General features: G+C 41.8%; 1 protein-coding gene and 1 pseudogene across 3 annotated transcripts in view; both read left to right on the top strand.

Moving 5' to 3' along the window:
- The first annotated feature begins 1,718 nt into the window (after positions 1-1,718).
- LOC101387714 (uncharacterized) lies at positions 1,719-22,728 on the top strand (annotated as a pseudogene).
- A 176-nt stretch (positions 22,729-22,904) lies between these two features.
- Positions 22,905-27,697, top strand: part of LARP1B (La ribonucleoprotein 1B) — a 128,325-nt gene continuing 123,532 nt past the window's right edge. For all 3 annotated transcript variants that reach the window (XR_015553830.1, XM_087437628.1, XM_087437627.1), the window contains exon 1: positions 22,905-23,690. Coding sequence is in view for 2 of the 3 variants with exons in the window: in XM_087437628.1 (XP_087293754.1) it covers positions 23,195-23,690 (496 nt within the window). In the remaining variant the exon portion in view is untranslated. The remainder of the gene's footprint in view (positions 23,691-27,697) is intronic.

Here is a 27,697-nt window from a genome sequence, read left to right as displayed (position 1 = left end):
GGAGTGAGAATAGAAGGGACAAAAAGAAACTTTTCAATGAATGACCTTTATTGTTTAAAATTTTTACCATAGCATATATTATTTCAAACAAATAAAACAAATGCAGTCATTTTTGTTCTTTTCTTTGAGATTAATGGCTTATGATAAATTTCTAGGAGTGGGATTATAGGCCAAAATACCTAAGTATTTCTATGGTTCTTGAAACCTTGTGCCAAACTGGAAAAGATAACTTTGTTGCAGATGAAGCATATCTTCAAGTGGTTATTATTTCAGCATACAGTCTGGAATTCTGATCAACATTCCTCCTATAAAAAAGTGGCAAAGGCTCAGCCCTGGTGACCTACTAGTTAAGTTCGGCATGCTCTGCTTCAGCGGCCTGGGTTCAGTTCCTGGACCCCGACCCACACCACTCATCTGTCAGTGGCCATGCTGTGGTGGTGGCTCACATACAAAAAAAAAAGGAAGATTGGCAACAGCTGTTAGCTCAGGGCTAATCTTCCTCAGCAAATAAAAAATTTAAAAAGTGGCAAAGCCTTTCCACTATATAGCTGATCTGCCCTATTTTCAGCTGCCTATCTTCTATAACAGGTAAAACTCAGATATAATGGAAAATGCACAAAATAGAGAAATAAACCGATGTATTAGTTTTTAAAAGCTTATCTAAAACCATGACATACCAATCTATATTTTAAAATAAAAAAAGCAAGTTGCAGAATTGCTTGTGTAATATTATATAATATTAACAAGAACCTTAGAAAAAAAGATATATATTTACAAAGAAGAATGTTATGACCCTGAGAATGTTCTTTGTACCCCCAAGGAATTGAAAGAATTTTGAGACTTGTAAAGGATTTTGATAATAGAGCAATCCTAAACTATGTGAAGGGGACAGCTCATTAGTTAAGGATAAATACTAATCATCAGTAAATAAATTACTTGTGGAAATAAGAGAAAACAAAACTGATGATGGCTATAACTGCTAAGGTAAAATATACATGGATGAAGAATCACCTTTTCTTGATAATACTTATAGTGCAAATCATCCCAGCAAAATCAGATTTTATAGGAATAACTAATCAACATAAAATAAAATCAAACATCTAAGAGACATTGATTAAAAATTTATGAATGTATTGAAATTTCTTGACAAAATATAGAACTGTAAATTTGACCTAGGAAAATCCATCAAAATAAAGGTCTTCAAAGAAAATTTACAATATAAAACTAAGAAGAAAGGAATTGATCCCAAAAAATTATTTTAGTTAAAAATTAGTATGAAAATGAAACTGGCTTCACTGCACTATGGAAAAACAGATCGAAGAATTAAATTTGTTTAGTGGAATTTGTTCCTGAAAATACTTTAATAAGTCTTATAACTAGGCCATGCAGGGTCCTGTAGGCTAGGTTAAGGATTTTGATCTCTATGCAAAGAGCTATGGGAAGCCATTAAAGGTTTTTTCAGGTGGTGCAGGTGGGAATATGTGGAGTTGGGGGAGATTAAATATGATTTAACGTGTTTTAAAAAGTTCATTCACTCTGGCTGCAGTGAGAAGAACTAATTGTAGGGGGCCTGCAGTCCATGCAAGGAGATCACCTAGAAGGCGATCAAAGTGGCCCAGCTGAGAGAAGATGATAGCTAAAGTTATGATGGCAATGGATATGGAGAGATTCAGATGGATTCCAGAGATATTCAGACGATAGACTGGTGATGGGTTGGAATGGGGGATAAGTGAGTGGTGCCTTGCCAAGACATAGCGAACCCTGGAAGAAGACCAGTGTGAGAGGATGGATCTGGAGTCTAGTCTTGCACAGACAGATTTGTAGATGTCTAAAAATAGACAGTAGGATATGTGATTTGGAGGCTCAGAGCAGAGGTCTGAGCAGAAGATAAAAACTTGCAATCACTGGTGTTTATATGGTAACTGATATTATAGGCATGGTGAAGATTTTGAGGAATTTAGGGAAGGAAGAGGACCTAGAACACTGGTTCTCAAACTTTTTGGTCTCAGGAACCCTTTATACTCTTAAAACTTGAAGACCCTAAGGAGCTTTTGTTTATGTGGATCATATTTATCAATATTACCACCTTACAAATGAAAACTAAAAAATATTTTTAAATATTTATTAATTTTAAAATAACAATAATAAAACCCATTACATGTTGTATTAAGATTCCTAGGGCTGCTGTGAAAAAGTACGACAAACTGGATGGCTTTAATTTTATTTATTTTTTCCCCCCAAAGCCCCAGTAGATAGTTGTATATCATAGTTGCACATCCTTCTAGTTGCTGTATGTGGGACGCGACCTCAGCATGGCCGGAGAAGCGGTGCGTCGGTGCGCACCCGGGATCCGAACCCGGGCCGCCAACGGTGGAGCGTGCGCACTTAACCGCTAAGCCAAGGGGCCAGCCCTGGATGGCTTTAAACAACAGAAATTCTCTCACAGTTCTGGAGGCTAGAAGTCTGAAATCAAGGTGTCCACACAGCCATGCGCGCTCTGCAGGCTCTAGGGAAGGAGCTGTTCCATGCCCCTCTCCTAGCTTCTGGGGGTTGAAGGCAACCCTTGGCGTTCCTTGGCTTGTAGATGCGTCATTCCAGTCCCTGCTCCCTTCTCATGGCATTCTCATTTCTGTATCTGTCCAAATTTCCCTCTCCTTGTAAGGACACCAGCCAGCCCTGGTGGTCTTGTGGTTAAGTTTCAGTGGTCTCACCACTGTGGCCCAGGTCTGTTTCCTGGCCAGGGAACCACACCACTCCTCTGTCAGTTGTCATACTGTGGCAGCTGCATTTTGCTGCGATGCTGAAAGCTATGTCAATGGTATTTCAAATACCAGCAGCGTCACCCCTGGTGGACAGGTTTCAGCGGAGCTTCCAGACTAAGACAGACTAGGAAGAGGGACCTGCCCACCTACTTCAGAATAAAAATTGGCCATGAAAACCCTATGAACAGCAGTGGAGCATTGTCTGATACAGTGCCAGAAGGTGAGACGATGGCGCAAAAAGACGGGGCAAGGTTCCACTCTGCTGTACACAGGGGCACTAGGATTCGGAATGGACTTAACGGCAAAAAACACAACAACAACAAATAAGGACAGCAGTCATTGGATTAGGGCCCACTCTAATTCTGTATGACTTCATTTTAACTTGATTACATCCTCAAAGACCTATTTTCAATAAGGTCACTTTCACAGGTACTGGGAGTTAAAACTTATCTTTTTGGGAGACACAATTCAACTCACAAATGTTAACATAAATAACATTTTTAATGAAAAATAACTTTGTTTTCCAAAACCAGAAAAAAATTTTTTTCAGTGAGTAGTGTAGCATTATTTTAGTTTTGTAAATCTTTTTAATATCTAGCTTTAATAGAAGACAGCTGGACTGTCATATCTGCTTCTGCATTTAATCTGTTGCAACAGGTTGTTCTGGTTAAAGTATGTGAAGAAAATCTGGTTGGAAAAGGGAAAAGTATTTTAATAGCCTTTTCAGATAACAGGATATTCTTCTTTGATACTACACCCAAACTGTACAAGGGATAGTTTCTTAAAGGTTAGTTACAATATGGAATCTGAAACCTAATTAATAACTACTTCTCATTCTCTGATTCACTAAAAACCATTGTTCTGCATCCTGGAACAAAGACGTTAGTGGAAAAAGTGGTGAAATCTGAACAAAGTCTATAGTTCAGTTAATAGTGTTGTACCAGTGTCGATTTCTTAGTTTTCACGAATGTACCATAATTATGTAAGATTTAGGGGTAGCTCAGTGAAGGTCATGTGGGAAATCTTGATACTATCTTTGCAACTCTTCTATAAACTTAAAATTATTTCACATTAACAAAGTTTTAAAAAAAGGGATGCTAATATTAACATGTTTATTAGGGCTTTGCAACTTAAAAATTATTTTCACCTCTTATCCTGCTATATCATAACAAGCTTATGGGGTTGGCAAGAGTGGCTAGAATTACTATGCCTATTTTATAAACGAAAAAACGGTGCAAGAAGTTCCGGTAGTGGGTGAGACCCTCCCTGTCGACGGATAGAGCCAGAACGCTTCCCCTTCCCCTCCTTCTGTATCAATCCTCCAGGGAGATTCCCCTTAGCCTGGGCTAAGGACACTAATTTTGTATTTCTGTAATTCAGTCCTTACTTTTTTCACAGCCCTTATTACATTCAAATAGTCAATTATCTGTGCCCCATGCTCTCCAAACCCAGTCTGTGAAAGAAGCAGATCCTACCCATTTTTTTATGCCCGCAGTGCCTGCCATAGTTTCAAGAACTAGCAGGTGCTTCATTCAAGTTTGCAGGATGATCCCAAGTGCAGTGTTCTTTCCACTGTACCAGGGTGTAGTTTGAAACTATGTAAGACTCAGCAGCTGAGGAGAGTGGGAGGAGGTCGCATGGGCGGAAGATCCTGCTGTTAGGTGTAAATTGCAATCTATTAGGGATCATTTCCTAGAGGAAGTAGAAGTGAGAAGGGAGAAGTCCAAGGATCGCTCTAAAGATACAGGGGCTGCCAAGGAGTCAAGCGGGAAGGATCGCGGCAGGGATAAAACTCGAAAGAGGCACAGCGCTTCCAGTGGTCGCAGCAGCACCAGGTCTTGGTCCAGCTCCACCTCCAGCCCAGACTCCAGCACCAGCACCAGCACCGGCTCGGGCTCCTCCTGGGCGTCAAGTCGCTGGGGAAGTTCCAGCACATCCCACAGCTCCGGCTCCAGCAGCTCCTCCGCCTCTTTCTCGGGCGCAGACATGACAACAGGCAGCGTTCCTGGCCCCAATCCAAACCACCCAAAAGAGATGAAAAAGGAAAAGGCGGAGCCCTTCCCCTAAACCCACCCAACTGCAAATTGGGAGGCTCACCAGTAATGTGAGCGGGATCACATCGTGGAGATATTCTCCACCTGCGGGGAAATTTAAATGATTGCCTTGCCTGTAGAAAGCAAGCATCCCGATCTATCTAAAGGCCACACACCCGTGGAGTCTGAGAATCCAGTTGAAGCTGAGAAGGCCCTGAAGCTCATGCACAGAGAACAAATCGCCGGCCAAGGGATCACGGCCACCGCTGTGCTGGCCCTCTGGCCTAAGCCGCCCCTAGGCGATTCTGCCCTCCAGGAGAATGCTGCCACAACCTCCACGTGGCGCAGGTCACCCCCACTGATGAGGAGCAGGTCGCGCTCCCCCAGGCACAGGCCTCTGCGCAGTAGATCCCGTTTCCCGGGCCGCCACCACAGAAGCCAGTCGTTCCAACTCCTCTCGATAAGCGGGGCCACGGAGGCTCGTGCCCCCTGTAACTTATATCCCATCCAGCTCAGGTTTGTCACTTTTCTAGCGAACGAGGATCGGTAGGAAAGAAATCCCTCTCCGGGGCAGGTTTCGAAGGTAGCAATTGAGACATTTCCTCGGAAGGCTGAGTTCCGGCAGCAGAAGTGCTATTGGCTTGGGGTTGTGCCTATAAAGACGTCCTCCTGTTTTCTGTCTAGAAAGCTCACACATTTCCAGTTCCTGAGAGAGAGTTGGTTCAGTGGCAAAGCCAGCACTGACAAGCAAGGATCCAGGTGGCAGTGCAGCCCCAGCCTGGGTGCACATTTTTCTTTTCCACAGATGACCTGAGGCCAGACTGGTGGCCTGGTCATAGCCTTGCTTGTTGCCCTGAGAGATCCTTCAGGAAAAGGGGGCAAGCTTCTGTGCAGCTGCCCTTCCTGTTAGGCCCGGCCCTTTGCTCCTCTGCTGGAGTTCTTTTCTGACCTCTAGGGTCAAACACTCTGAGAAGAGCCTCTGTCACCCCATGTTAGTTGATATAAATGGTTCTGTTTTTACACGTACTCATGCACACACACACACACTCCACATCTCCCTTTCTTTCTGAAACCGGTGAGCAAGTTGAGAGCCAGTTCTGCAGGGTCATAGTGGACTCCCCCATGGTGGCTGTTATACATGGTGGTCCTGCAGAGTGCCTCAGCAATGAGTACACTGCTTTGCTGGCTTTTATGGCGCAGTCAGTACAATAGGGGAGAGAGGCTGGAGGTTGAGTTAATTACCAATGGCCAACGATTTAATCAATCATGCCTAAGTGATGAAACCTCCAGAAAAACCCCTTAACCGTGGGATTCAGAGAGCTTCTGGGTTGGTGAACACATCAAGGTACTGGGAGGGTGACATGTGCGGGAGGGCATGGAAGCTCTGAGTCCCTCCTCCCCCCTACCTTGCCCTGTGCGTCTCTTTCATCCGACTGTTCCTGAGTTGTATCCTTTATAATAAACTAGTAAATGTAAATAAAGTGTTTCCCTGACTTCTGTGAGACATTCTAGCAATTATCAAACCTGGGGTGGTGGGGGGCCCTCTGATTTGTAGTTGGCTGGGCAAAAGTGTGGGTGGCCTGGGTATCCCATTTGGGGCTGACGTCTGAAGGGAGGGCAGACTTGTGGGACTGAGTCTTTTAACTTGTGAGGTCTGACACTAACTCTGGATAGTTAGTGTCAGAACTGAAGTGAATGGTTGGACAGCCAGTTGGTGTAGGAGAATCGGAGAACTAGTGAATTGGTGGTTGATGTCAGAAAACACTTCAGACCTATCATCAAAATCTGTTCCAAATACTCATCTGTTAATGCTGATCTATAACGAGATTTTACATATTTCAACTTTGAAAATGTCTTTTCACACAGATAGGTACTGCCAAAAACTGATATCAATTTATAAGCAAATGCTTTTAATGAAGCATATTCATCATCGTTTGGAAGGCATTTATAGGATTCTCTTAGATTTTTCTCTTGATATTTGCCTTTTAGCAACAGTATAAAGTGATGACAGCACCACATATGGTCTCTGTCACAACTACTCAACTCTGCCATTGTAGTGTGAAAGCAGCCACAGACAATACGTAAATGAATGAGCATGAGTTCCAATAAAATTTATTTATGGAACTGAAATTCAAATTTCATATAGCTTTTATGTGTCACAAAATATTTTTCTTCTTTTTACTTTTTTTTTTTTTTTTGGTGAGGAAGCTTGGCCATGAGCTAACATCTGTTGCCAATCATCCTCTTTTTTGCTGAGGAAGATTGGCCCTGAGGTAACATCTGTGCCTATCCTCCTCTATTTTGTATGTGGGACGCCTGCCACAGCATGGCTTGATGACCGGTGCATGGGTCTGTGCCCGGGATCCGAACTTGCAAACCCTGACCGCTGAAGCAGAGCACACGATCTTAACCACTACGCCACCAGGCTGGCCCCTTCTTTTTACTTTTAACCATTAAAACATGTAAAAACCATTCCTAGCTTTCACCTGTATAAAAATATGTGTTGGAGAGGATTTGGCCTACAGGCCAGGGTTTGCCAAGTCCTGATCCAGATAAACCATAACCATGAATCATTTTCTAAGTAATATATTTTCACTAGTGCTTATGATTGCCTTGGAATCAAGCAATTATATAGTGATAAATATGGTTGTTCATATTTAAGGAACATGTAATAATAGTAAAAACATTTTAAGTCAAAAAAAGAAAGCCAATGATCTTTCTTACCCTTTGTCTTACCAATCTATGATTCTGTAACATTTTTAGTCATTTGAACAACATCGGCTCACTGAGTTATGCAGACCTTCCAGTCAATGTTGACACACTTCATTACACATCAAAAAATTACATTCATTAAAATTGCTACTGATCTCATCAGAAAAAGTCTTCAAGCACTAGGAAGTTGTTGAGCTCATGGTGTTAGTTACAAGTTTTCTAAACTTCTAATTTTCCCTTGATAGCTTGAATTTTAACACTGGTAACTAATACTGTCAATTGCTTCCATTGACATGACAGGCTCACTTCATTCATTTTTGAGAAAATGTCTGCCAAATAACCTAAGCGTGAATAAATCTAGTTTGTTGTCAGGAGTTTTTTCAATTACAAATGGGTTCCCTAAAAAAAGCAGCTAGTCTGCTTACAACTCAAACAATCTTAGTGCTTTTCCTCAACACAACCATCACACTTTAGCAGAAATGATTTAAGTATACTTCCTATTTCATCACACACAATATTAAAAAGATATGCACTTGCAATGTTAAGCTTTAATCAAAGTAATACTTTTTACTGCTCTATCAAGGACATTCTTCAGTGAAGCTTGCAATTTTTTTTTAACTGTGACTGTGTGACAGTCAAGAATACAATGACTGCTAGTAAAATTTTTTTTTATAATTTATTTATTTATTTATTTTTTTCCCCCAAAGCCCCAGTAGATAGTTGTATGTCATAGCCGCACATCCTTCTAGTTGCTGCATGTGGGATGCGGCCTCAGCATGGCCGGAGAAGCGGTGCGTTGGTGCGCGCCCGGGATCCAAACCCGGGCCGCCAGCATCGGAGCACGTGCACTTAACCGCTAAGCCACGGGGCCGGCCCACAATGACTGCTAGTAAAATTTGGTGCCACTGTCTTGGTTCATGCCAAGTCGCCAACAGATTTATCCACTACTGCTTTTGTGCAATGCAAATTTATCAATGCAAATGTTAACACAGGGAAAAAGGCAAATAGTGTCTTAATATGATGATGAAAATACTTTTGACATCGTAGACTCCTTGAAAGGGTGTCCAAGACCCTAGTGGTTTATGGAGCACACTTTGAAAATTTGCTAAGACATAGCCTTCGGCACCTCCACCAATGACTGTTTAGGCAAAGAAGAATTGAAGAGGTAGGCTAAGAAGCAGCTGGAAAGGCAAGAGGAAAACAGTGAGAATGCAGTATCATGGAAGCAGGGGAAAGAGGAATAATCAGGAACCCATGGAAAAACAAAAACTGTACCAGAAAAATCAAAACACACACACATATAGATATATGAGTTTATGTATATATATGTATATGAATCTAACTAAAGTGTAGTTGGAATTTGCTGATTATCTTTACTGATGAAGTATAAGACATGAATCCATTTGATCTTGTCTCTAGGGGATCATGACATGAAACCACAGAGAAGGAAACACAATCCTAGCACACAACATTATTCTGCAGTGAGGAATAGCTACAAACTCATAAAATAATATAAAGCTGTTTATGGATTCTTAAATTTTAGAACCAATCTATGAACAATCCATAAAGAAGTGCATTATGGTTATACAATGGAATATAAATGATCACTCTTGACAATGTAAATGAAAGGAGAAATGCTGTCCAGGATGTGGTGAACTCTCAAACACTGCCAGTGGGAGTGTAAATTGATATGAGAGTTTGGAAAATGGTTTGGCAATATCTAGAAGATATGCATAACCTATGACTCAGAAATTCTATTCTTAAAATGATACCCTAGAGAAACTGACACATGCATACCAGAAAAGAAAAATGTTCCTAACAGCAATGTTTATAATAGCTCCAAATTGGAAACAACCCAAATGTCTATCAGCAATAGAATGGATAAAAAATTGTAGTATAGTCATACAATGGAATACACATACTGCAATAAAATGAATGACCTACAGCTACTCTCAGCAACTTGTATGCCTCTTAAGAACATAATAATGAATGAAAGAAGACAGAAAAGAATACTTGGAGTATGACTTCATTTACATATAGTTTAAAAAATAGGCAAATCTACGGGATCCATACTTAGGTGATAAACCATAAAGAAAAGCAAGGAAATGGTTACTTTGCTTACCCTTAAGGGGAAGAAAGTGTTGTGAATGGGAAGGGACACGTGAGGGTTCTAATTCTTGACCATGGTAGCCATTACATGGTTGTTTACTTTATCTATTAATTGGTATATTTGTGGGTTTTGATTTTTGGGGGGCACGTTTATGTGTCTGCCAAATTTCACAATAAAGAAGGTTAAAATGTTAAAATAAAGAAAAACAAAAATTGGAAGATAGAACAAAGGGTAAGGTGATATATTCCCATTTTACAGAGTGAGGATATAAGGATTCTATCCAAAATTGATGGAACAGTAAGTACAAATATGTTATTTAAAGCAAATAATAGAAAAACTACAAATATCAAAAATAGGGAGAAGAACTGAGGGTGGGCTCATGTAGGTGTGCTAAATCCTCAAGTTTTACAGTGGCAGCTCAAAAGCTGAAAGATGGTGACTTTGGGGATTAGGACTCAGTGAGATAGAACTTCTTTTTCATGATAAACACTATAAACAATATTGTACCCATTTTACCATATGCATACATTAATTGGATTTAAAAAAATAAATCGCCACAAGCTATTTTTTAGTATTACTGAGCAAGTTCAAGGAGAAAGAAAGGCGGTATAGTATAGTACAGTGGTTAAGAGTATGTATGGAGGACTATGGAGCTGGATTGCTTGGGCTCAAATCTTTGCTCTGGCAACTTTCTAACTGTATGATCCTGAGCAAGCCATTTATCCACTTTGTCTCAGTTTCCTCTGAGGCAATAATCATCTCTATTTTATAAGGTTGTTTTGAGAGTTAAATGAGTTAAGACATGCAAAGCACTTAGAATAGTGTCTAGAATATATGTAAGTGATAACTATTAGCTATCATTGAGAACTTAATTCTGAGAAATAAAGCTGAGAGAAAAAAAAAGATGAAGACCAAAAATTATCCAGTGGACTTATTAACATGTAGGTCATTGGTGATTTTAATGATATGATTGAGTATGGAGCCAGAAGCTGGACTGAAGACAAAGAAAAGAAATAGAGATATATACTGAAGTATTTATATGCAAAAATTTACAATGTCTGAGATTTACCTTAAAATATTCTAGGAAAAAACAAAAAACAACAATGTGTGTGCGTGTGTGTCTAGAAGTTGCAGTAGGAAGAATAACGGTCCCAGTCCCATAAAGATGTTCTAATCCTTGGAACCTGTGAATATATTACCATATGTGGCAAAGGGATTTTGCAGATGTGATTACATTAAGGATCTTGAGATGGGTAGATTATCCTGGATTATACAGATGGGCCCAATCCAATCAGGAGTCCTTAAAAGTGGAAGAGAGAGGCAAAGGGAGATTTGATTATAGAGGAGGTCAGAGAGATGTGATGTGAGAAGGACTCAACCCATCATTGCTGGCTTTGAAGATGGAGGAAGGGACCCCAAAGCCAAGGAATGTGGGCAGCCTCTAAAAGCTAGAAAAAGCAAGGAAATGGATTCCCCCTCCCAGAGCCTACATAAAGGAATGCAACCCTGACAACACCTGATTATAGCCTAGTGAGACCCATGTTGGACTTCTGACCTACAGAACTGTAAGATAATAAATTTCTTGTTTAAAGACACTAAATTTGTGGTCATTTGTTATGGCCACAATAGAAAATGAATACAGGGGTGTATATAAATGAAACAAAAATGGCAAAATGTGGTTAATTGTTAAAGTTGGATGATGGGTAGATGAGAGGTCATTATATTATTCTCTCTGTCTGTTTGTGTTTGAAAACTAAAAGAAAAAAATAAAATAATAGATCCGCTTTCAAAGATGAATTTACAGAAATTGATGCATTAAATCTCAAATATAAATTATTACTTTTCAATGAATAATATTATATTAAATAAATTAGACTCTGCTCTCCACTGATCTACATATCCCTTCTCTATAGGCAAGTCTTGAGGGGAAGCCAGGTTTGGCCATCATAGAATTGAAAGCAAAGGGAGTTAGTAGGTATCTTCTTGTTTGTGTACTTTATCTATGATGGACAGATACATCCATCAGCACTTTGACAAGATGTTCAAGTTCAGGAGACAAGGCACTCTCATTTCAAGAAAATACTAGCAATATCAGCCAGCCCTGGTGGCCTAGTGGTTAAGTTCGGCGGCCCGGGGTTTGGTTCCTGGGTGTGGACCTACACCACTTGTCTGTCAGTGGCCATTCTGTGGTGGTGGCTCACATACAAAAAGAGGAAGATTGGCAGTGGATGTTAGCTCAGGGAGAATCTTCCTCAGCAAAATACTAGCAATATATTAATATATATGATATCCCTGGTCAATTAAATTTCTTAAAACACTATCTCCTCTCTATCACCACATACCTGTAGTAACAATAATAGCTAACATTTTAATAGTTTTTAACATCACAGGCTAGGCAGTATATCAAGCACTTTATATATATTAACTCTTCTAATTTTCATAACAACTTTATAAGGTAGGTATCATTATTATCTCCATTTTATAGATGAGAAAACTGAGTACATACACAGAGCAACTATTCGAACATAAGCAAACCGTTATGACCCTCTGAGCATTCACAGGCAATCTCTTGAGTCATTTACCAAGAATAATTAATCATATTCCTCATATTTTTTTTCTTAGCTCCCCCATTCTTCACAAGGGTAACTATTATCCTGACTTAATGCCATAAATTTTGCTCTTTTTGAGCTTTATGTAAACTTAAATTTATATAGATCACAGTGTATTGGTTTGTGTCCACCATCTTTTTTAACAGTTTAACTTTTTATGATAGTCATCATATTATTGCTCGCAGCTGTAGCTTCTTCATTTTTCAAAGCTGTATAGTATTTCACTGTAGAACTATGCCAGTATTTATATATTCTATTGTTGATGGACTTTTGGGTTATTTCCAGTTAACGGTTATTATAAAGAATGCTGCTATGAAGATTTTGTTCATGTCTTTTAGTGCACTTGTGCACACATTATTTTTAGGTATCTACCTAGGATTAAAATGGCTGGGTCAGATAGATGTTTATGTTCAACTATAGTAAATACTGCCAAACAGTTTTCCAAAATGATTGTACTACTAATGTATAACAGTTCCCATTAATCTCCATCCTCATCAACAATATTGGTAGTGTCAGGCTTTTTTTAGTCATTCTGGTGGGTTACAGTGTTTTCACATTGTGGTTTTAATTTGCATTTCCCTGATTTCTAGTGAGGTTGAACATGATTTTCATATGTTTATTCCTTATATTTTGATTCTCCCTGATTTTACACTCAGGGTGTGCCATCTACAGTTAATTCTTGAATTTGTCTCCTACTTAATTACATACTAAGAATACCAAGATGGGGCAAAGATCCTATACCCACACCCCTATCTCAACCCCTATCTCTCAGTTATTCTAGACAGAAATTTAGAACTTGATTTTCTTTATCTTACTTCACACATCTATTCGATCAACAAGTCCTGTTAATTTCCAAGATGAATCTTAAGCCACTCAATTGTCACACGAACTGCCACTACTTGAGTCCAGACCATCATCACCACTCCTGGACTACCACAACAACTTCTTTGTTTTTCATATTTTGGATTTTTTCACTGTCCACTCCCCTTCATTCTTTATATTGCAGCAACAGGGGTATTAATTATTAAAACTTTTCAGTGGCTTCTGATTGCTATGAGAATAAAATTAAAACTCTGCCACAATCTAGAAACCCCGGCATGTCTGCCGTAGGCTCTCTCTCCAACCTCATCTCTAACTATGCTTTGTTTATTACCTGCTAGCTACACTCTTACCAGGCCTTGGTAACTACACTCTGGCTTCACTCATCTTTTGATCCTTAACACCAAGCCCCTTTCATCTTAAGGGAATACTTGTCACATAGCCTGTTCCTTCTCATTCTTTAATTCTCAGTTTAAATTTTACCTCCTTAATTTGTTTTCTTCATAACACTTATCAACAATCTGTAATTATTGAGTTTGTTTGCGTTTTGTCTGTCTCTAATAAAATAAAATAGTAATAATAACAATAACAATAACAATGGCTTACAGTTATTGTCCCTTACTATTTCCCAGGCACTTCTTTGTGAATTTTAAATAAATTAACAGGGCCGGCCCTGTGGCTTGGTGGTTAAGTGCGCGCGCTGCGATGCTGGCGGCCCGGGTTTGGATCCCGGGTGCGCATCGAGGCACCACTTCTCTGTCCATCCTGAGGCCGAGTCCCACATACAGCAACTAGAAGGATGTGCAGCTGTGACATACAACTATCTACTGGGGCTTTGGGGGCAAAAAATAAAAAAAAAAAAAAAAAAAAAAAATAATAATAAATTAACACTTTTTTTTGTGTGTGAGGAAGTGTAGCCCTGAGCTAACACCTGTTGCCAATCCTCCTCTTTTTTGCTGAGGAAGATTGGCCCGGGGCTAACATCTGTGCCCATCTTCCTCTGCTTTATGTGGGACACCTGCCAGAGCGTGGCTTGATGAGCAGTGCATAGGCCCATGCCCAGGATCTGAACCTGCGAACTTAACCACTATGCCACCAGGCAGGCCCCTAAATTAACCATTTTAGTCCTCACAACAACCATACAAAGTAGGTACAATTATTATTCACGTTTAACAGGTGGAGAAACTAAATCACAGAGAAGTTAAGTAATTTGCCCTCAGTTTCACTGTTGGGAAGTGGCATTGCTGGTATTTGAATTCAGATAATCTAGTTTCAGTTTAACTGTTACCAAAACCAAAGTGGGTTCACCTCCTGGCAAGCTAAATCAGGCTCTCCACCAGAAGTAGTTGTCACACAAAGTAAAGTATATTTGCAGCAAATAGGAGCCCACAAGGAATCATTTCCAAAGTCATGGCTCTCCTGGAACAAAGGGAAGCAGGGGCCTTTTATTTTGGATGGGGAATGAATATTCAAAAGGGAGTGGTGGGTATTCACTTGTGCAGGCTCAGTTTGAAAACATACTTCCACATACTCTGCAGGTTTTGGTTATAAGGCATGAGCTCCTCCTGGAGAGATCTTACCATTAAAAACAAGGCAAAGGTCATGGGCGTAGCTCTTGTGGTGAGGCTTGGTCTGGTTCAGAGTGGTTAGTGGTTGCATCTCCTTAACATAACAAAAGGAAAAAAAAACAATTTGGAAAAACAGTTAAATTCTTTGGAAGCCACGCTTGAGTTCCTTGGGGCAATTAGTCGGTGACATAACCACTGTCATTTTTTTTTAACTGTAGGTCATAATCTGTACCTGTCTCAAGAAATTAATTTAGGAAAAAAAAGAAATTTAGATCTTTTATAAAAAGTAAAATGGGGGGCTGGCCTGGTGGTGTAGCGGTTAAGTGGGTGCGCTCCGCTTTGGCGGCCCGAGGGTTCGCAGGTTCGGATCCCGGGCGCGCACCGACACACCACTTTTCAAGCCAAGCTGTGGTGGCGTCCCATATAAAGTAGAGGAAGATGGGCACGGATGTTAGTCCAGGGCCAATCTTCCTTGGCAAAAAGAGGAGAAGTGGCATCAGCTCAGGGCTGATCTCCCTCACACACACACACACACAAAGTAAAATGGAACAGAATAGATCACATAAGAATGTATTCAGTTAGTAAGGATAAGTACTGGTTTGTGAAACTTTTGGTTCAGTTATACATAAATATCAAGGCATCAGGTGTGAAAGCCACTGCACTATGCATTCTGCCTCTCTGTAAGTTCCTGAACTGCCCAGTTCACCAGTGTATCCTCAGGGTCTAGCCCAGTTACTGGCCACAGTAAGCACTCCGTGAATATTTATTAATTGATTAAAATAAGTGGGAGGGGATCAGAATTGGCCACCCCAAAATGTGTCTCTTTGGCATGAGGATTATTTTGGACTAATGAGGATTACTACTTTTAAAAACTGCAGACATGGGAGAAGCTCTGAAAAGTAGAATTTACCCTTTGTAAGAGACATTTACATTCATAAGGGAAATCTCCATCTGTAAAGGTATCCCGCTCTCTGTACCAGGAAGAAGGGGGGATGATCTTATCTTTAGAAACTCTTATCAGTGAAGAAGGCAAGGACTTAAATCTGCATAATAACCTTACTCTTGTTTACTGTGCTTTTCTGGTAATCTCCCACAACTGACTCCCCCCCCACCCCACATCCTCCTTTGTCTTTAGCTGAAGATGGTATTTAAGACGAGAGCCCTTGCCATTTTGGCTAGTTGCTCAGTTTTCCTGAGTCTCTTCTATGTATACATGTTATAAAGCTTTGTTTGATCTTCTGTTGTTATTCTGTCTCATGTCAATTTAATTTGTATCCCAGCCAGAAGCACCCAGAGGGTAGAGGATTTGTCTTCCTCCCCTACATAAGCAATGATAAGTATTAAGAAGTTTATGAACACTTTTCCACAATTTCTTTATAAAGTTTATTTTTCTGATGTTAACCATTGAAGCTCATCTGAACTTGAATTTAAAGATCTCATTTATGTTGTGCCAGTTTTCATAAGACTATACTAATATTAAATATAACTGAATAGTATGAAGAATTCAGAAAGGTTCAATATGCTATTGTTTGAAAATCTCTGTTCTTTGAAAACTAGAAGAGAAAAAGTGATGCTTCCTTGAACTTATAGTTTATTTTTAGTGTATTTTTAAAAGAGATTAAATATTACTTACTATTATTTGTGTTATTAAAACACAAATAAATATATTATTATTGTAAAAAAAAAATAAAAGACTAAATAGTGTGGCAGGAGAGGCAGACAGTTTTGAAGATCAGTCCTAGCTATTATTGGCTGAGAGTTCTTAGGCAAGACACTTAAACTTTTGAGAGTTCATACTTCTGTGTTGTTTTTTTTTGTGTGTGTGAGGAAAACTAGCCCTGAGCTAACATCCAATGCCAATCCTCCTCTTTTTGCCAAGGAAGATTGGCCCTGGGCTAACATCTGTGCCCATCTCCCTCTACTTTATATGGGACGCCACCACAGCTTGGCTTGAAAAGTGGTGTGTTGGTGCACGCCCAGGATCCGAACCTGCGAACCCTTGGGCCACCGACCTGGAGCGCGCACACTTAACCGCTGAGCCACCGGGCTGACCCATAATATGTAAATTTTTTTTTCTTTTTTTGTCAGGAGGACTAGACCTGAGCTAACATCTGATGCCAATCCTCCTCTTTTTTGCTGAGGAAGATTGGCCCTGTGCTAACATCTGTGCCCATCTTCCTCTATTTTATATGGGACACTGCCACAGCATGGCTTAGACAAGTGATGCATCAGTGCGCACCCTGGATCCGAACCTGCGAACCCTGGGCCACCAAAGTGGAGCACGAGCACTTAACTACCTGTGCCACAGGGCTAGCCCCCGCTACACTACGTCTGTTAAGCTGGCCTATTAAAACCTATCTAAAGGTAAAGAGAGCTACCTCCTTAGGAATAGCAATCTGGTTGAAAGGTAGCCTAGACTTGTTTTGGAAATATGTTTGCATAGGGAGCACAGTGTTTTTACCTATTTGGATGATAGAGATAAGTAAAGAAAAGAGCAAAATTTTCCAAAGGTGCTTTTATTCTCACTTTATCTAAGATTGAATATGTCAGTTTTATCTATAGAAGGGAAGGTGCAAAACCTTTCAAACACACATTAGCACTGACATTGTCTGGAAGGTTAGAGATAACTGGAAGTATTTAGTACTTATCCTAGCATTTAGCTCATAATTAAAGCTATTATCATGAGAAACAGGGCCTAAGGCTCTGGGAATTAGAGGTAACGATCGTTCAGTATATCCAGTTAAAAAATTGGTCTTTTTAAATGTCGTTATTTTATAAGTTAAAAAAATCTCTGGGTTCAGTTTTATCTTCTGCTTGGACTGCAGGACTTTGAAATAGATTGTATCTAATGAATTCTTGGAGACTTGTCTAGCATACAGTACAGCTAATTGCACATTGGGTGTTTGCCAGCCTGAACCTAAACTGCACTGGTAATAAAAACAAAGATCTTGATGTTCTCATGGGACGTTAATTTCCTGAGACACCAGGGGGAAGGTGAAAAGGAGTGGGCTCAATCATCTGATGATACATTAGCATACTGTAAACAAGAAAAACAAGATTCATCTTTTAAAGGCTCATTTTAACAATGTGATTATCAAGTTTGTATAAGGATGATTACTTTAGGTATTTCATAACTTCTGAGGGCCTAGAGAACCATTCTCCCTTCTTTGAAAAGATCACCCTATCATTACAAAAAAAAAAAAAATCAGACTTCTGACCTCAGTAGTTTAGCAAACTTAAGGTCATTTATCCTGGTTAAGTCTATGGATTTAAAAGCAATAAAAATAAGTAGTATTACTGAGCTAAAAGCTTTGGTAAGCATTTTACACATATCTCATGTAATCCTCACAACAATTTTATCAAATAGGTCTAAGTGTGGGCAGAGAGGCCAATCAAGAGGCTGTAACAGGGGCTGGCCCCATGGCTTAGCGGTTAAGTGCGCACGCTCTGATACTAGCGGCCCGGATTCGGATCCCGGGCGCGCACTGATGCACCGCTTCTCTAGCCATGCTGAGGCCGCATCCCACGTACAGCAACTACAAGGATGTGCAACTATGACATACAACTATCTACTGGGGCTTTGGGGAAACAAAAAAAAGGAGGAGGATTGGCAATAGATGTTAGCTCAGAGCCGGTCTTCCTCAGCAAAAAGAGGAGGCTTAGCGTGGATGTTAGCTCAGGGCTAATCTTCCTCACAAAAAAAAAAAAAAAAGAGGCTGTAACAGTACTCTAGAAGCATGATGGTAGCCTAGAGTAGGGTGGTGACAGTGAAGAAAGCAGGACTTGATAGACACTTAGGAGGTACAATTGACTGCCTTTGGTGAGTCCCTAGAACACTGCCTGGTAGATGCTTGAGAAATATTGGTAAATGAATGGATTATGGAGGGTGAGGGAAAGGGGTGTGTAAAAGGATGACTCCTAGGTTATATGGACTGGAAGGTGTTGCCATTCACTAAGATAAGGAAAAGGGAAGAAAACCTGGTTAAAGGATGTACCTCTGTCACATTCCTACTGATAACTGGCTCTCCCACCCACTGCCTTGATGGGAGTGTTTCGAACCAAATAAATTATTCCTCCAGACTAGATGGGGACGCTACCCAAGGGCAAATAATCTATAGGATGGATAATAACTTGTGTGATCTGGCTAAAAAAAAAAAAAATGAGACAATCAGTCTTTGGTCCTTGATTTTGAACTAAGAAGCAGAGGAAGGATCTGGCAACTAGCAGCAGAGGCCAAATGACTTAACGTAATGGAGGTTCAGCAATGGCAAATTAGGTCAGTCAGGGTCCCATCAAAAATCAGATGGAGAGGCCGGCCCCGTGGCTTAGCGGTTAAGTGCACGTGCTCCACTACTAGAGGCCCGGATTCGGATCCCGGGCGCGCACCCATGCACCGCTTCTCCAGCCATGCTGAGGCCGCATCCCACATACAGCAACTAGAAGGATGTGCAACTATGACATACAACTATCTACTGGGGCTTTGGGGAGGGAAAAAACGGGAAAAAAAAGGAGGAGGATTGGCAATAGATGTTAGCTCAGGGCCGGTCTTCCTCAGCAAAAAGAGGAGGATTGGCATGGATGTTAGCTCAGGGCTGATCTTCCTCACAAAAAGAAAAGGGAAAAGGGAAAAAAAAAAAATCAGATGGAAAGCTCAAACTGCATGATTTGAAGAGAGTTATTAAAATGGCCGTTTACAGAGGGGCAGGCAAGAGTAAGGGAAACCAACAAGGGCTAATGCAGTACTCCAAGGACAGGCAGTTATGACTCCTAGGCCCGAAGGGGCAAAGGGAAGGATTGGAAAGATTAACTGTACAGAGAGGGCTCTGCAGGCAACCCTTGGTGACCTAGCTTGGGGAATAAGGACTATGACCTCACTGTCTTCTGGCCTCTGATCTCCTACAGATACTTCCCACTGCCTGAACCCATCAAGATACCAGGGAGGGCAAGGGAATCTATTGGTACAATGTAGACAGGTTAGCCCTCCTTGGCACAAGAGCAGGAAAAAGGTGGAGAGCAGATATGGAAGGGCAAACAGAAGATGGGTGAAGTTGTTTCCAAGAGGCAGTCATGTGGAAGCAGTAGTTATTAATGTGTGTTTAAAAGAGGGTCAACAAATAGCCAACTCCCTTCACTGACTATTAGTAGCACTGTACTACAGTGAAGATCCCAAACACCTACTATTGAGTTCTTCAGAGACCTTTTGAGGACATATTTACCCTCCAGTTCTCTCCCTTCAAGCACTCTCCCTCCAGTTCTTCTCTCCCTATTTCCAAGAAAGTCCTCCTGTGTCTCAATTAAGCACCTTTATAATTTTTCACTTAAAAAGAAAAACAGCAACAAACAAAATCACCAACCATGGTTAGATAGCTTATTTGAATCTAACTTCAGAGAGCCATTCCACATAACCTTTTCCTCAAGTGAATCAGTCTTGAATCAACAAGTATTTAAATAGATGGTAAAATAGAATGTTCTCGCTGAGTCATATCGAGGGTGAATTTGTTGATAAGCTTTTGTAAAAGAGAGTCAAGCATTACCTGGCAGGACTCCAAAAGGCTGATTATAACAGCAAGAGCAGATAGTTGGTAGTTAAAAACACAAAGCTTCACCAATAACGGAGCTAGTAAAGATGGAGCCTCTCTGGGAACACAGGTGGAAGTATAATCCCTATTTAACTGGAAACAGGTTCAGGCAGTTGCTTAGGGTCAGGTAAATTGGAAATTAGTGATATGGAAAATAAAAAAGGCCTTATTGTTTATAGCTGTTCTAATGTATGAAAAGTTTATTAGCCTCAGGAAAATAAAGAATTTATGCCTAGTACTACTAAAGTAAAGCCTTTGTGTGGATCATGAAAAGCTGTTCTGAAAGAAATGGGCGTGACTCAGCACTTGATTGTCCTGATGCATAACCTGTTTCATGGACAAGAAGCCACTGTCAGGACAGAATATGAAGAGACAGAATGGTTTCCTACAGGCAAAGGTGTCAGATAAGGGTGAATTTTATCTCATCTGTTTAATCTGTGTACAGAACATATCATACGAAAAATTAGCCTAGACTCAGATGGAGTGAAAATTGGTGGCAGAAATATCAACCACCTAAGATATACAGATGATACCATCTCACTGGCAGAAAGCAGGAATGACTTGAAAGGACTTCTGATGAAAGTAAAAGAAGAAAGTGCCAACGCAGGACTGCATTTGAACATCAGAAGACAAAAATCACTACTACTGAAGAACTTACACAACTTTAATAATGAAGTGTCACTTTAAAAAAAAAACCAGCAACAAACAGAATCACCAACCATGGTTAGGTAGCTTATATGGATCTTAACTTCGGAGAGCCATTCCACATAACCTTTTTCTCAACTGAATCAGTCTTTAATCCACAAGTATTTAAACAGATGGTAAAATAGAATGTTCTCCCTGAGTCATACCGAGTGTGAATTTGTTGATATGGTTTTGTAGACAATCTGTGCACTTTGTAGACAAAGTGTAGACAAGGAAGATACTGAAATTGTTTAAAGATTTTGTTTACTTTAGTTCACTCATCAATTTAAATGGAGACTATAGCCAAGAAATCAAGAGAAAACTGAGACTTGGAGGGGCAGCAATGAAGGAACTAGGAAAGATCCAGCTTAAGGCAGTATCATTAGAGCCTGAGGCCAAGATTATTCACACTCTCCCATTCCCAATTATTATGCACGAGTGTGAAAGCTAGACGGTGAAGAAGGCTGACAGGAAAAAAAATGATGCATTTGACTGAAATATGGTGTTGCAGAGCTCTCCAAGGATACCTGGGACTGCCAGAAAGATGAACAAGTGGGTCCTGGAGCAAATTAAGCCTGAACTATCGCTGGGAAAAACGATAAAACTGAGGTTGTCTCAATTTGGGCACATCATGAGAAGTCAGGATTCTTGGGAAAAGACAAACATGCTAAGAAAAGTAGAAGGCAGCAGGAAAAGAGGAAGACCAAACATGAGAGGGATTGACTCCATAACGGAAGCCATAGGCAGGAGTCTATAGAAGCTGAGTAAGGCGGTTGAGGACAGGACACTGTGGATATCACTCATTCATAGGGTTGCCAGGAACAGGAGCCGACTTCACAAAACAACAACAAACAACTTTTGAGTAAACAGAAAAATATTAATCTCGAGTTTAATATAATTTAGGTGAGACTCATGGGAGGGGAGTCCTGAACAAATTTTCTGCTTAGTTTGGCAGCCCTAAAGGATGCCACGAGGGACCCCTTACCAAATCCATACAAATGGCGGATACAGATATTTAGGATGAGAGATCCCTCCCCCAAAAATATTTTCACCAGTCTGAACGCATTTTGAGCAACCATGCACCGGAACAAGAACATTATTAACTCATTAACACACGAACATGGAACCAACATTATCATTCATTGAATTTGAGTGCCAAGTAGAAAGCTGTTATCAAATTTTTAAAACCAAAACATTTGCACTTTTTAACATATATCCATTCCAGGAAAAAATATTTGGAACACGGTTAATTTGTAAGCAAGTGTTACCTCTACAAATTAAAAGAACAGGTAATAATTTTTAAAAAGCTGGCGAAATATTAACTATTTGTTTTACTCAAGAGCACTTTAAAACTATTTCAGTTCGTGGGTGGGAACAGAGCCGGGGCAGTGCACTAAACCAACTGGGCAAAGGCTTCATAAAGTTACCTACAGATTACACAGTTCTCACTTTGGACGTGACTCAAAGATTACAGGTGACCGCGGTGCCCCCAAAGCGCCAGGTGGAAACTTTTTCACCGGGCGAGGCGGCCCGGTCCAGGACCCCGGCCCCTTCGGGAAACGCCCAGTGTCGGCTGCAGAGCCTACCCCACCTCGCCTCGGGTCAACTCCGCTTCAGGGCCGGGGGCAAAGCGACCGCCCCTTCGCCGGCGCCACGTGCGTGGCCTGCCCCGCCCCTCGCCGCCGCGAGTCACAGAGGCCGGGGGCGCGCCCCGGGCATCGTCCTGTTCGCCCTCCCTCCCCGTCGGCTGGCCCCTGGGGCGGGGCTGGCCCTTCGGCAGGGCGGCATCGGGCGGGCTCGTCAGTCAACCACCGCGGGCGGCGGCCTGGCGAGGGCAGGAGCCGGTGAGTAGCCACGTCACGCTCCTCCGGGAGGCCCCGCCCCGGCTCCTCGGGCCGCCCCCTCCACGCCCCCGCCTCCGCCCCCGCGAGCAGTTACCGGCTCTGGGGGCGCGCGCCTCCCTGGCTGTGCTAGAGGTGCTCCGGTCCCGGCCCGCTGCGTCTCCGCCGCTGCCCGCGCCAGGTGAGGGCTCGCGGCTCCCGGCTGCGGCGCCCGGCGCGTGTGGGCCGGCTCGGGGCGTGCGCCGCTCAGGCGGGCTGGGCCGGCGGGCGGTTAGCGCTCCGTTCGACGCGGGGAGCGGCGGCACGCCGGGCGCTGCACGGCCTCGGCCGACCCGGGCGGCGGTGGCGGCCACGGCGGTCGGGCTCTCGGGTTCCCTGCCCCAGGCCGGAGCCAGTCGGTGCCCCGGCGGAGAGACCTGCAGCCGGGCTCCCCGGCCCCGGGCTCCCTCCGGCTGGGGCGGCCGGGGCAGGGGGACAATGTCTGCCCGCGCCCCGGGGCCCGCCGCTCGCTCTCGGGGGGAGCTGTCCTCGGCGGCTGCTGAGAGGGAGTCGCTGTCGGCCGCGGCGAGCCGGCAGGCCGAGCAGCTGCCCCCGCCCGAACGGGAGGGCAAGGAGGCGGCGAGGGAGGAGAGGGCCGCGGCCGCCACCAGCGCGGGGGCGCGGGGAGAGCCGTCGCCGGCGCCGGTGGTCGGGCACAGCGTGCCCCAGGCGGCCGTGCCCGTGAGGCCCCTGGCGCTGCACCTGGCGCACAAGACGCGCGGGCCGGGGGGCCCCTTCGGCGGAGAGCCGCCGCCACCGGCGTCGCGGGACCCGACGGCCAAGGACGCCCGGGAGAAGGAGGCGGCGGCCGGCCCTGAGGAGAAGCTGCGGCCGCCGCCGCCTAAGGAGAACCCCTGGACCAAAAAGCCTCCCCAGCACCTGTCCCCCGCCGGGACGGGGCCGCCACCGCCCCCGCCGGAAAGCCTGGAGGCAGGTCGGTGGCTCCTCGGTGGTGGGCACAGGGAGGGTGTGTGCAGGGGCGACTCGCTCGGCGGCCGGGGCGGGCGCGGGCTGGGGGAGGGGCAGGCCTCCTTTCGCTGTCATTCCGAGGTATTTCGTTCCAAGGTGTCATTCATTCTGCCTATTTACATAAATGGACATCTGGGAAGGGAGCGGCAGGAAGAGGTGGGACCTCGGGTTCTCCTTGACTGGTGGGGGCACGGCGCGGGCACGCAGCTCAGCGGCGCGCCTGGCGCGGCCTCGATGGTATTGCTCCCACGTGTTAGTGACTTGGGGAAGCTAACTTGAGTTAGATACTGCGGTTCATCCTATAGAAAAGTTGTTGTGGGCCTTTTAAGAAGCGTGAAGCAAGTCGGAGCAAGGGGAGTTATTTGCAAGTGGAAGGGCGATTGTGATTTCTTTTTATTGTGAAATAATTGATAAGGTGAAAATCTCAGTGTTTTCAAAACACTGCTGAGTAGTCGTGTTAAAAATGAGACTCTATACTGTGGTTGCTACTAAAAGGCTTTGAGTTATGATTGTGGTGGAAAATAGTTGAAATAGGATAGTTGACATGACACTAGATTGCTCATTAGGTAAATGGTAGTCTTCTAACATTCGGTTGGGCCTCCTTGCTTTTAGAGGAGATTAGGTTATGCCACTGCATTTGAATGCTGAACAGTGGAATATGGCTCTTGGTGCTTTATTTTGGTTGTGGTAATTGCAGGTTTTTGTGTTTTTTTTCTTTAAGTTTAAATGGAAATACTAAATAAAACAAAGACAAAAGGCAATATCTTCTAGTTTTCCTTTCTTTTTTTTTTTTTTTTTGGGGGGGGGGAGATCAGCCCTGAGCTAACATCCGCCAATCCTCCTCTTTTTGTGCTGAGGAAGATGGCCCTGGGCTAACATCTGTGCCTATCTTCCTCCACTTTATATGGGACGCCGCCACAGCATGGCTTACCAAGCAGTGCGTCGGTGCGCGCCCGGCATCCGAACCAGCGAACCCCGGGCCGCCGCAGCGGAGCGCGCGCACTTAACCGCTTGCGCCACTGGGCCGGCCCCTAGTTTTCCTTTCTAAATTAATTTGTAGTAAATTAATTGAACTTTTTATTTAGAAAATTAAATTTAGAAATTTATGGCTGTTTACTTGCAAATCTTCAGTTTTTCTTAAAGTTAAAGGTTAACAGTGGGATAGGGAAACTTTGAGAGTGTTTACAGGGTTGTGAGGATCAAATGAGATAAAGGATACGGTATAAATGTAAGGTGATTGTTACATGCATTCTATTGTGGGTATATTAACATTTCTTCATAGGAACTCAAATAGAGTGAGATAAGTGTTAATTGATTTCTTTAGCTTTTGCACAGTAATATTCATTATTCTTGATAAATTTTGATGTTTGCAGAAAAAACTAAAACATTTGCTGTAAATTTAGTATTGCCATCATTCTCTCCTAGCTGCAAAGATATATTTGTTTACTACTATTACTAACTGAAGAGAATGAAAGTCTTAAAGCAAAGTCTCCATAAAATATAGCAAAGAGAAAGAAGGCCCTAGTGAATCTTAATGGCTGTCTCACCTCACTACTTCTAGACTTACACACAGTTATATATTATATTCAGTGAACCAGCAAAAAAAGAACTCTTTGTTGATTGTAAAATCAGTTTGATAGTTTTTAAAACTTTCAAGGTGAGGCTCATGAATTTTAATTGGAAGTGATCTTGTGAAAAATATTTAACAGTTTAATGTAATTAATCTACAGGTGCTTTCATTGGGGGTCTTGATCTTTGTTGGAGATTAAGAACAAGGTGATGCTTGATGTATGGTGTGGTTCATGGGAATTTCAGTTTTGCTGATGGTCTTTCTGTAGGCAACTCTTTCTGTTGTTGGAATCCATTCCGTGCCTCCGTGCCCACAGGAATGCGGTTCTTCAGACTTAGAGTAATGTAGTAACTTTATAGTCTCTCCCCAATACTGACTCTCTACTCTCCACTGTTCTGCCACAACTTCTGTTTGCAGTTGAATAGCTTAGGTAACTTAGATGAGAGATTGTGATGTAGAAATGCACTGTTCTGAGAAACTTGGGTTCTACTCTAGTTGTTGTTAGTAACTAGCTAGTTGATTTCTGGCAAGATTTCTGGGCCTTTTAAATGAATGAAGTGGATGTATTCATCTCTTCCTGTTCTTAATACCACAGTGCCATCTATAACTTGGTGCTTTGGCTTCCTGTATTTCCTAAGCAAATTTGCAACTTCAAGAATAATGAAATAGGAGCAGCAGACCCTTAGGGTCCAGGGTAGGTGCAAACTAGGAAGTGTTAAATTAGTACCATAATGTATCAGTTGGGGGCCTGTATAATTTAGCCTACAAACCAGGATACACTTGAGAGGGAAAGAGGATATAAATTATGCTGAAATAACAGACTTAAACCATGTCTGTCCTGGCCAAACCTGCATTTACTGTCACTCTCTTAATAAGGTACAGGGATTCCATCCACAAAATTTTGCCAGAAAGTTTATTACCAGAGATAGAAACGTTATAGGAAATGTAGGGGAGTCTTTAGGACCGGTAGTCGTGACATGAGTTTTCTCCGTTAGAACCTGCAGTTCTAACTGGATTTCACTCTTGCTTCTTCACCCCTGTGAGACACTTTCTTCCACTTTTGGGATGGTTCTGGCCTGTGTAGTGCTGTTTCTGGTAATCCAGATAAGGCCCTCTTTTCAGCCCAAGTCTGGCCCACCCAAGAGGCCTAGAATAGTGTCACTGCAGTCTTGAATTCAGTCAGGAGACCAGAAAGAATTGTTCCTGAATCTGTCCTAACTTTTTTTTTTTAAGTACTTTTATTTGTTTTGGAGACCTTTATTAAAATCACAATATTTGGAGACCTTTATTAATCACTTATCTCTAGCCATGATTATATTTTGCATATTAAAAATCAGCTCCCTAAAATAATTTTACTTTTACTCACAAAAACATAGTATGTAAAGATATTGATGATTCCATCTTTTTCATCCTAAGTCTTTTCTGACCCTCATCAACACTCTTTTCTCCCAGTATTTGCTTCCCAGAAACCTCAAAGAAGCTTATTGTTATTACTGTAATAACAGTAACTCTAATAACATTTTGAGTAAGTTACATAAATGATACATAAATACTTTCTCCTTGTAAAAACAGAACTTTTGATGTCCCCTTCAAAAAAAGAGATAATCATGTTACCAGTCCGCTGAATATTCTTTCAGACCTTTCCATGCAATTACTTCCAAATATAGGGTTTTTCATATGCGTTTAGAACATAGTATCATCTTCCATTTTTCATTTACAGTGTTGGTTGATCCTTTTATTTTTTCTCTTTGCATATTACCATCCTCCATTTTTCATTTCAAGTGTTGGTTCATCCTTTTATTTTTTCTCTTTACAATTAGTGAGGTTTTTAAATTGAGGTTTTTAAATTATTTTTTATTAAGGTATAATTGACATCTAACATTATATTAGTCACAGGTGTAAAACATAATGATTCGATATTTGTGTATATTGTGAAATGATCACCACAATAAGTCTAATTAACATCCGTCCCTGTAGAGTTACAAAATTGTTTTTCTTGTGATGAGATTCTTTTTAATCTAACTCCTTTAAAAATTTGCTGAGAAGTGGTCCATAAATATACCTGACATAGTTAATTTAGCCATTTACTTACTGCTCAACATCTTTGTTGTTTCAAACAACATTTTATACTTTTTGTACATATATCTGACTTTCTCTAGGATAGATGATAAGTGGCATTGTTAGATCACCTTTTGTTACTTGCTCTCTAAAGTGACTGTACAAATTGATACTCTCACTTTTAGAGTACAAGAATTAAGTAGTTTTTTTATACACTCATTTACTGTAGCAAAATGACATTTTACTACATTTCTCCCTTAGGTATTATAAAGCCATGTGAAATATTGATATCTGTCAGTACATTTTCTTAATTAAAACTTTGCTGAGGATTATGGTCATGAAAG

The sequence above is a fragment of the Ceratotherium simum genome, chromosome 12, assembly GCF_057802395.1.
Source record: "Ceratotherium simum simum isolate JZ-2026a chromosome 12, ASM5780239v1, whole genome shotgun sequence".
Classification (NCBI taxonomy): Eukaryota; Metazoa; Chordata; class Mammalia; order Perissodactyla; family Rhinocerotidae; genus Ceratotherium; species Ceratotherium simum.
Note: the sequence above shows the minus strand (reverse complement) of the source record. Positions and strands in the feature narration are given on the sequence as shown.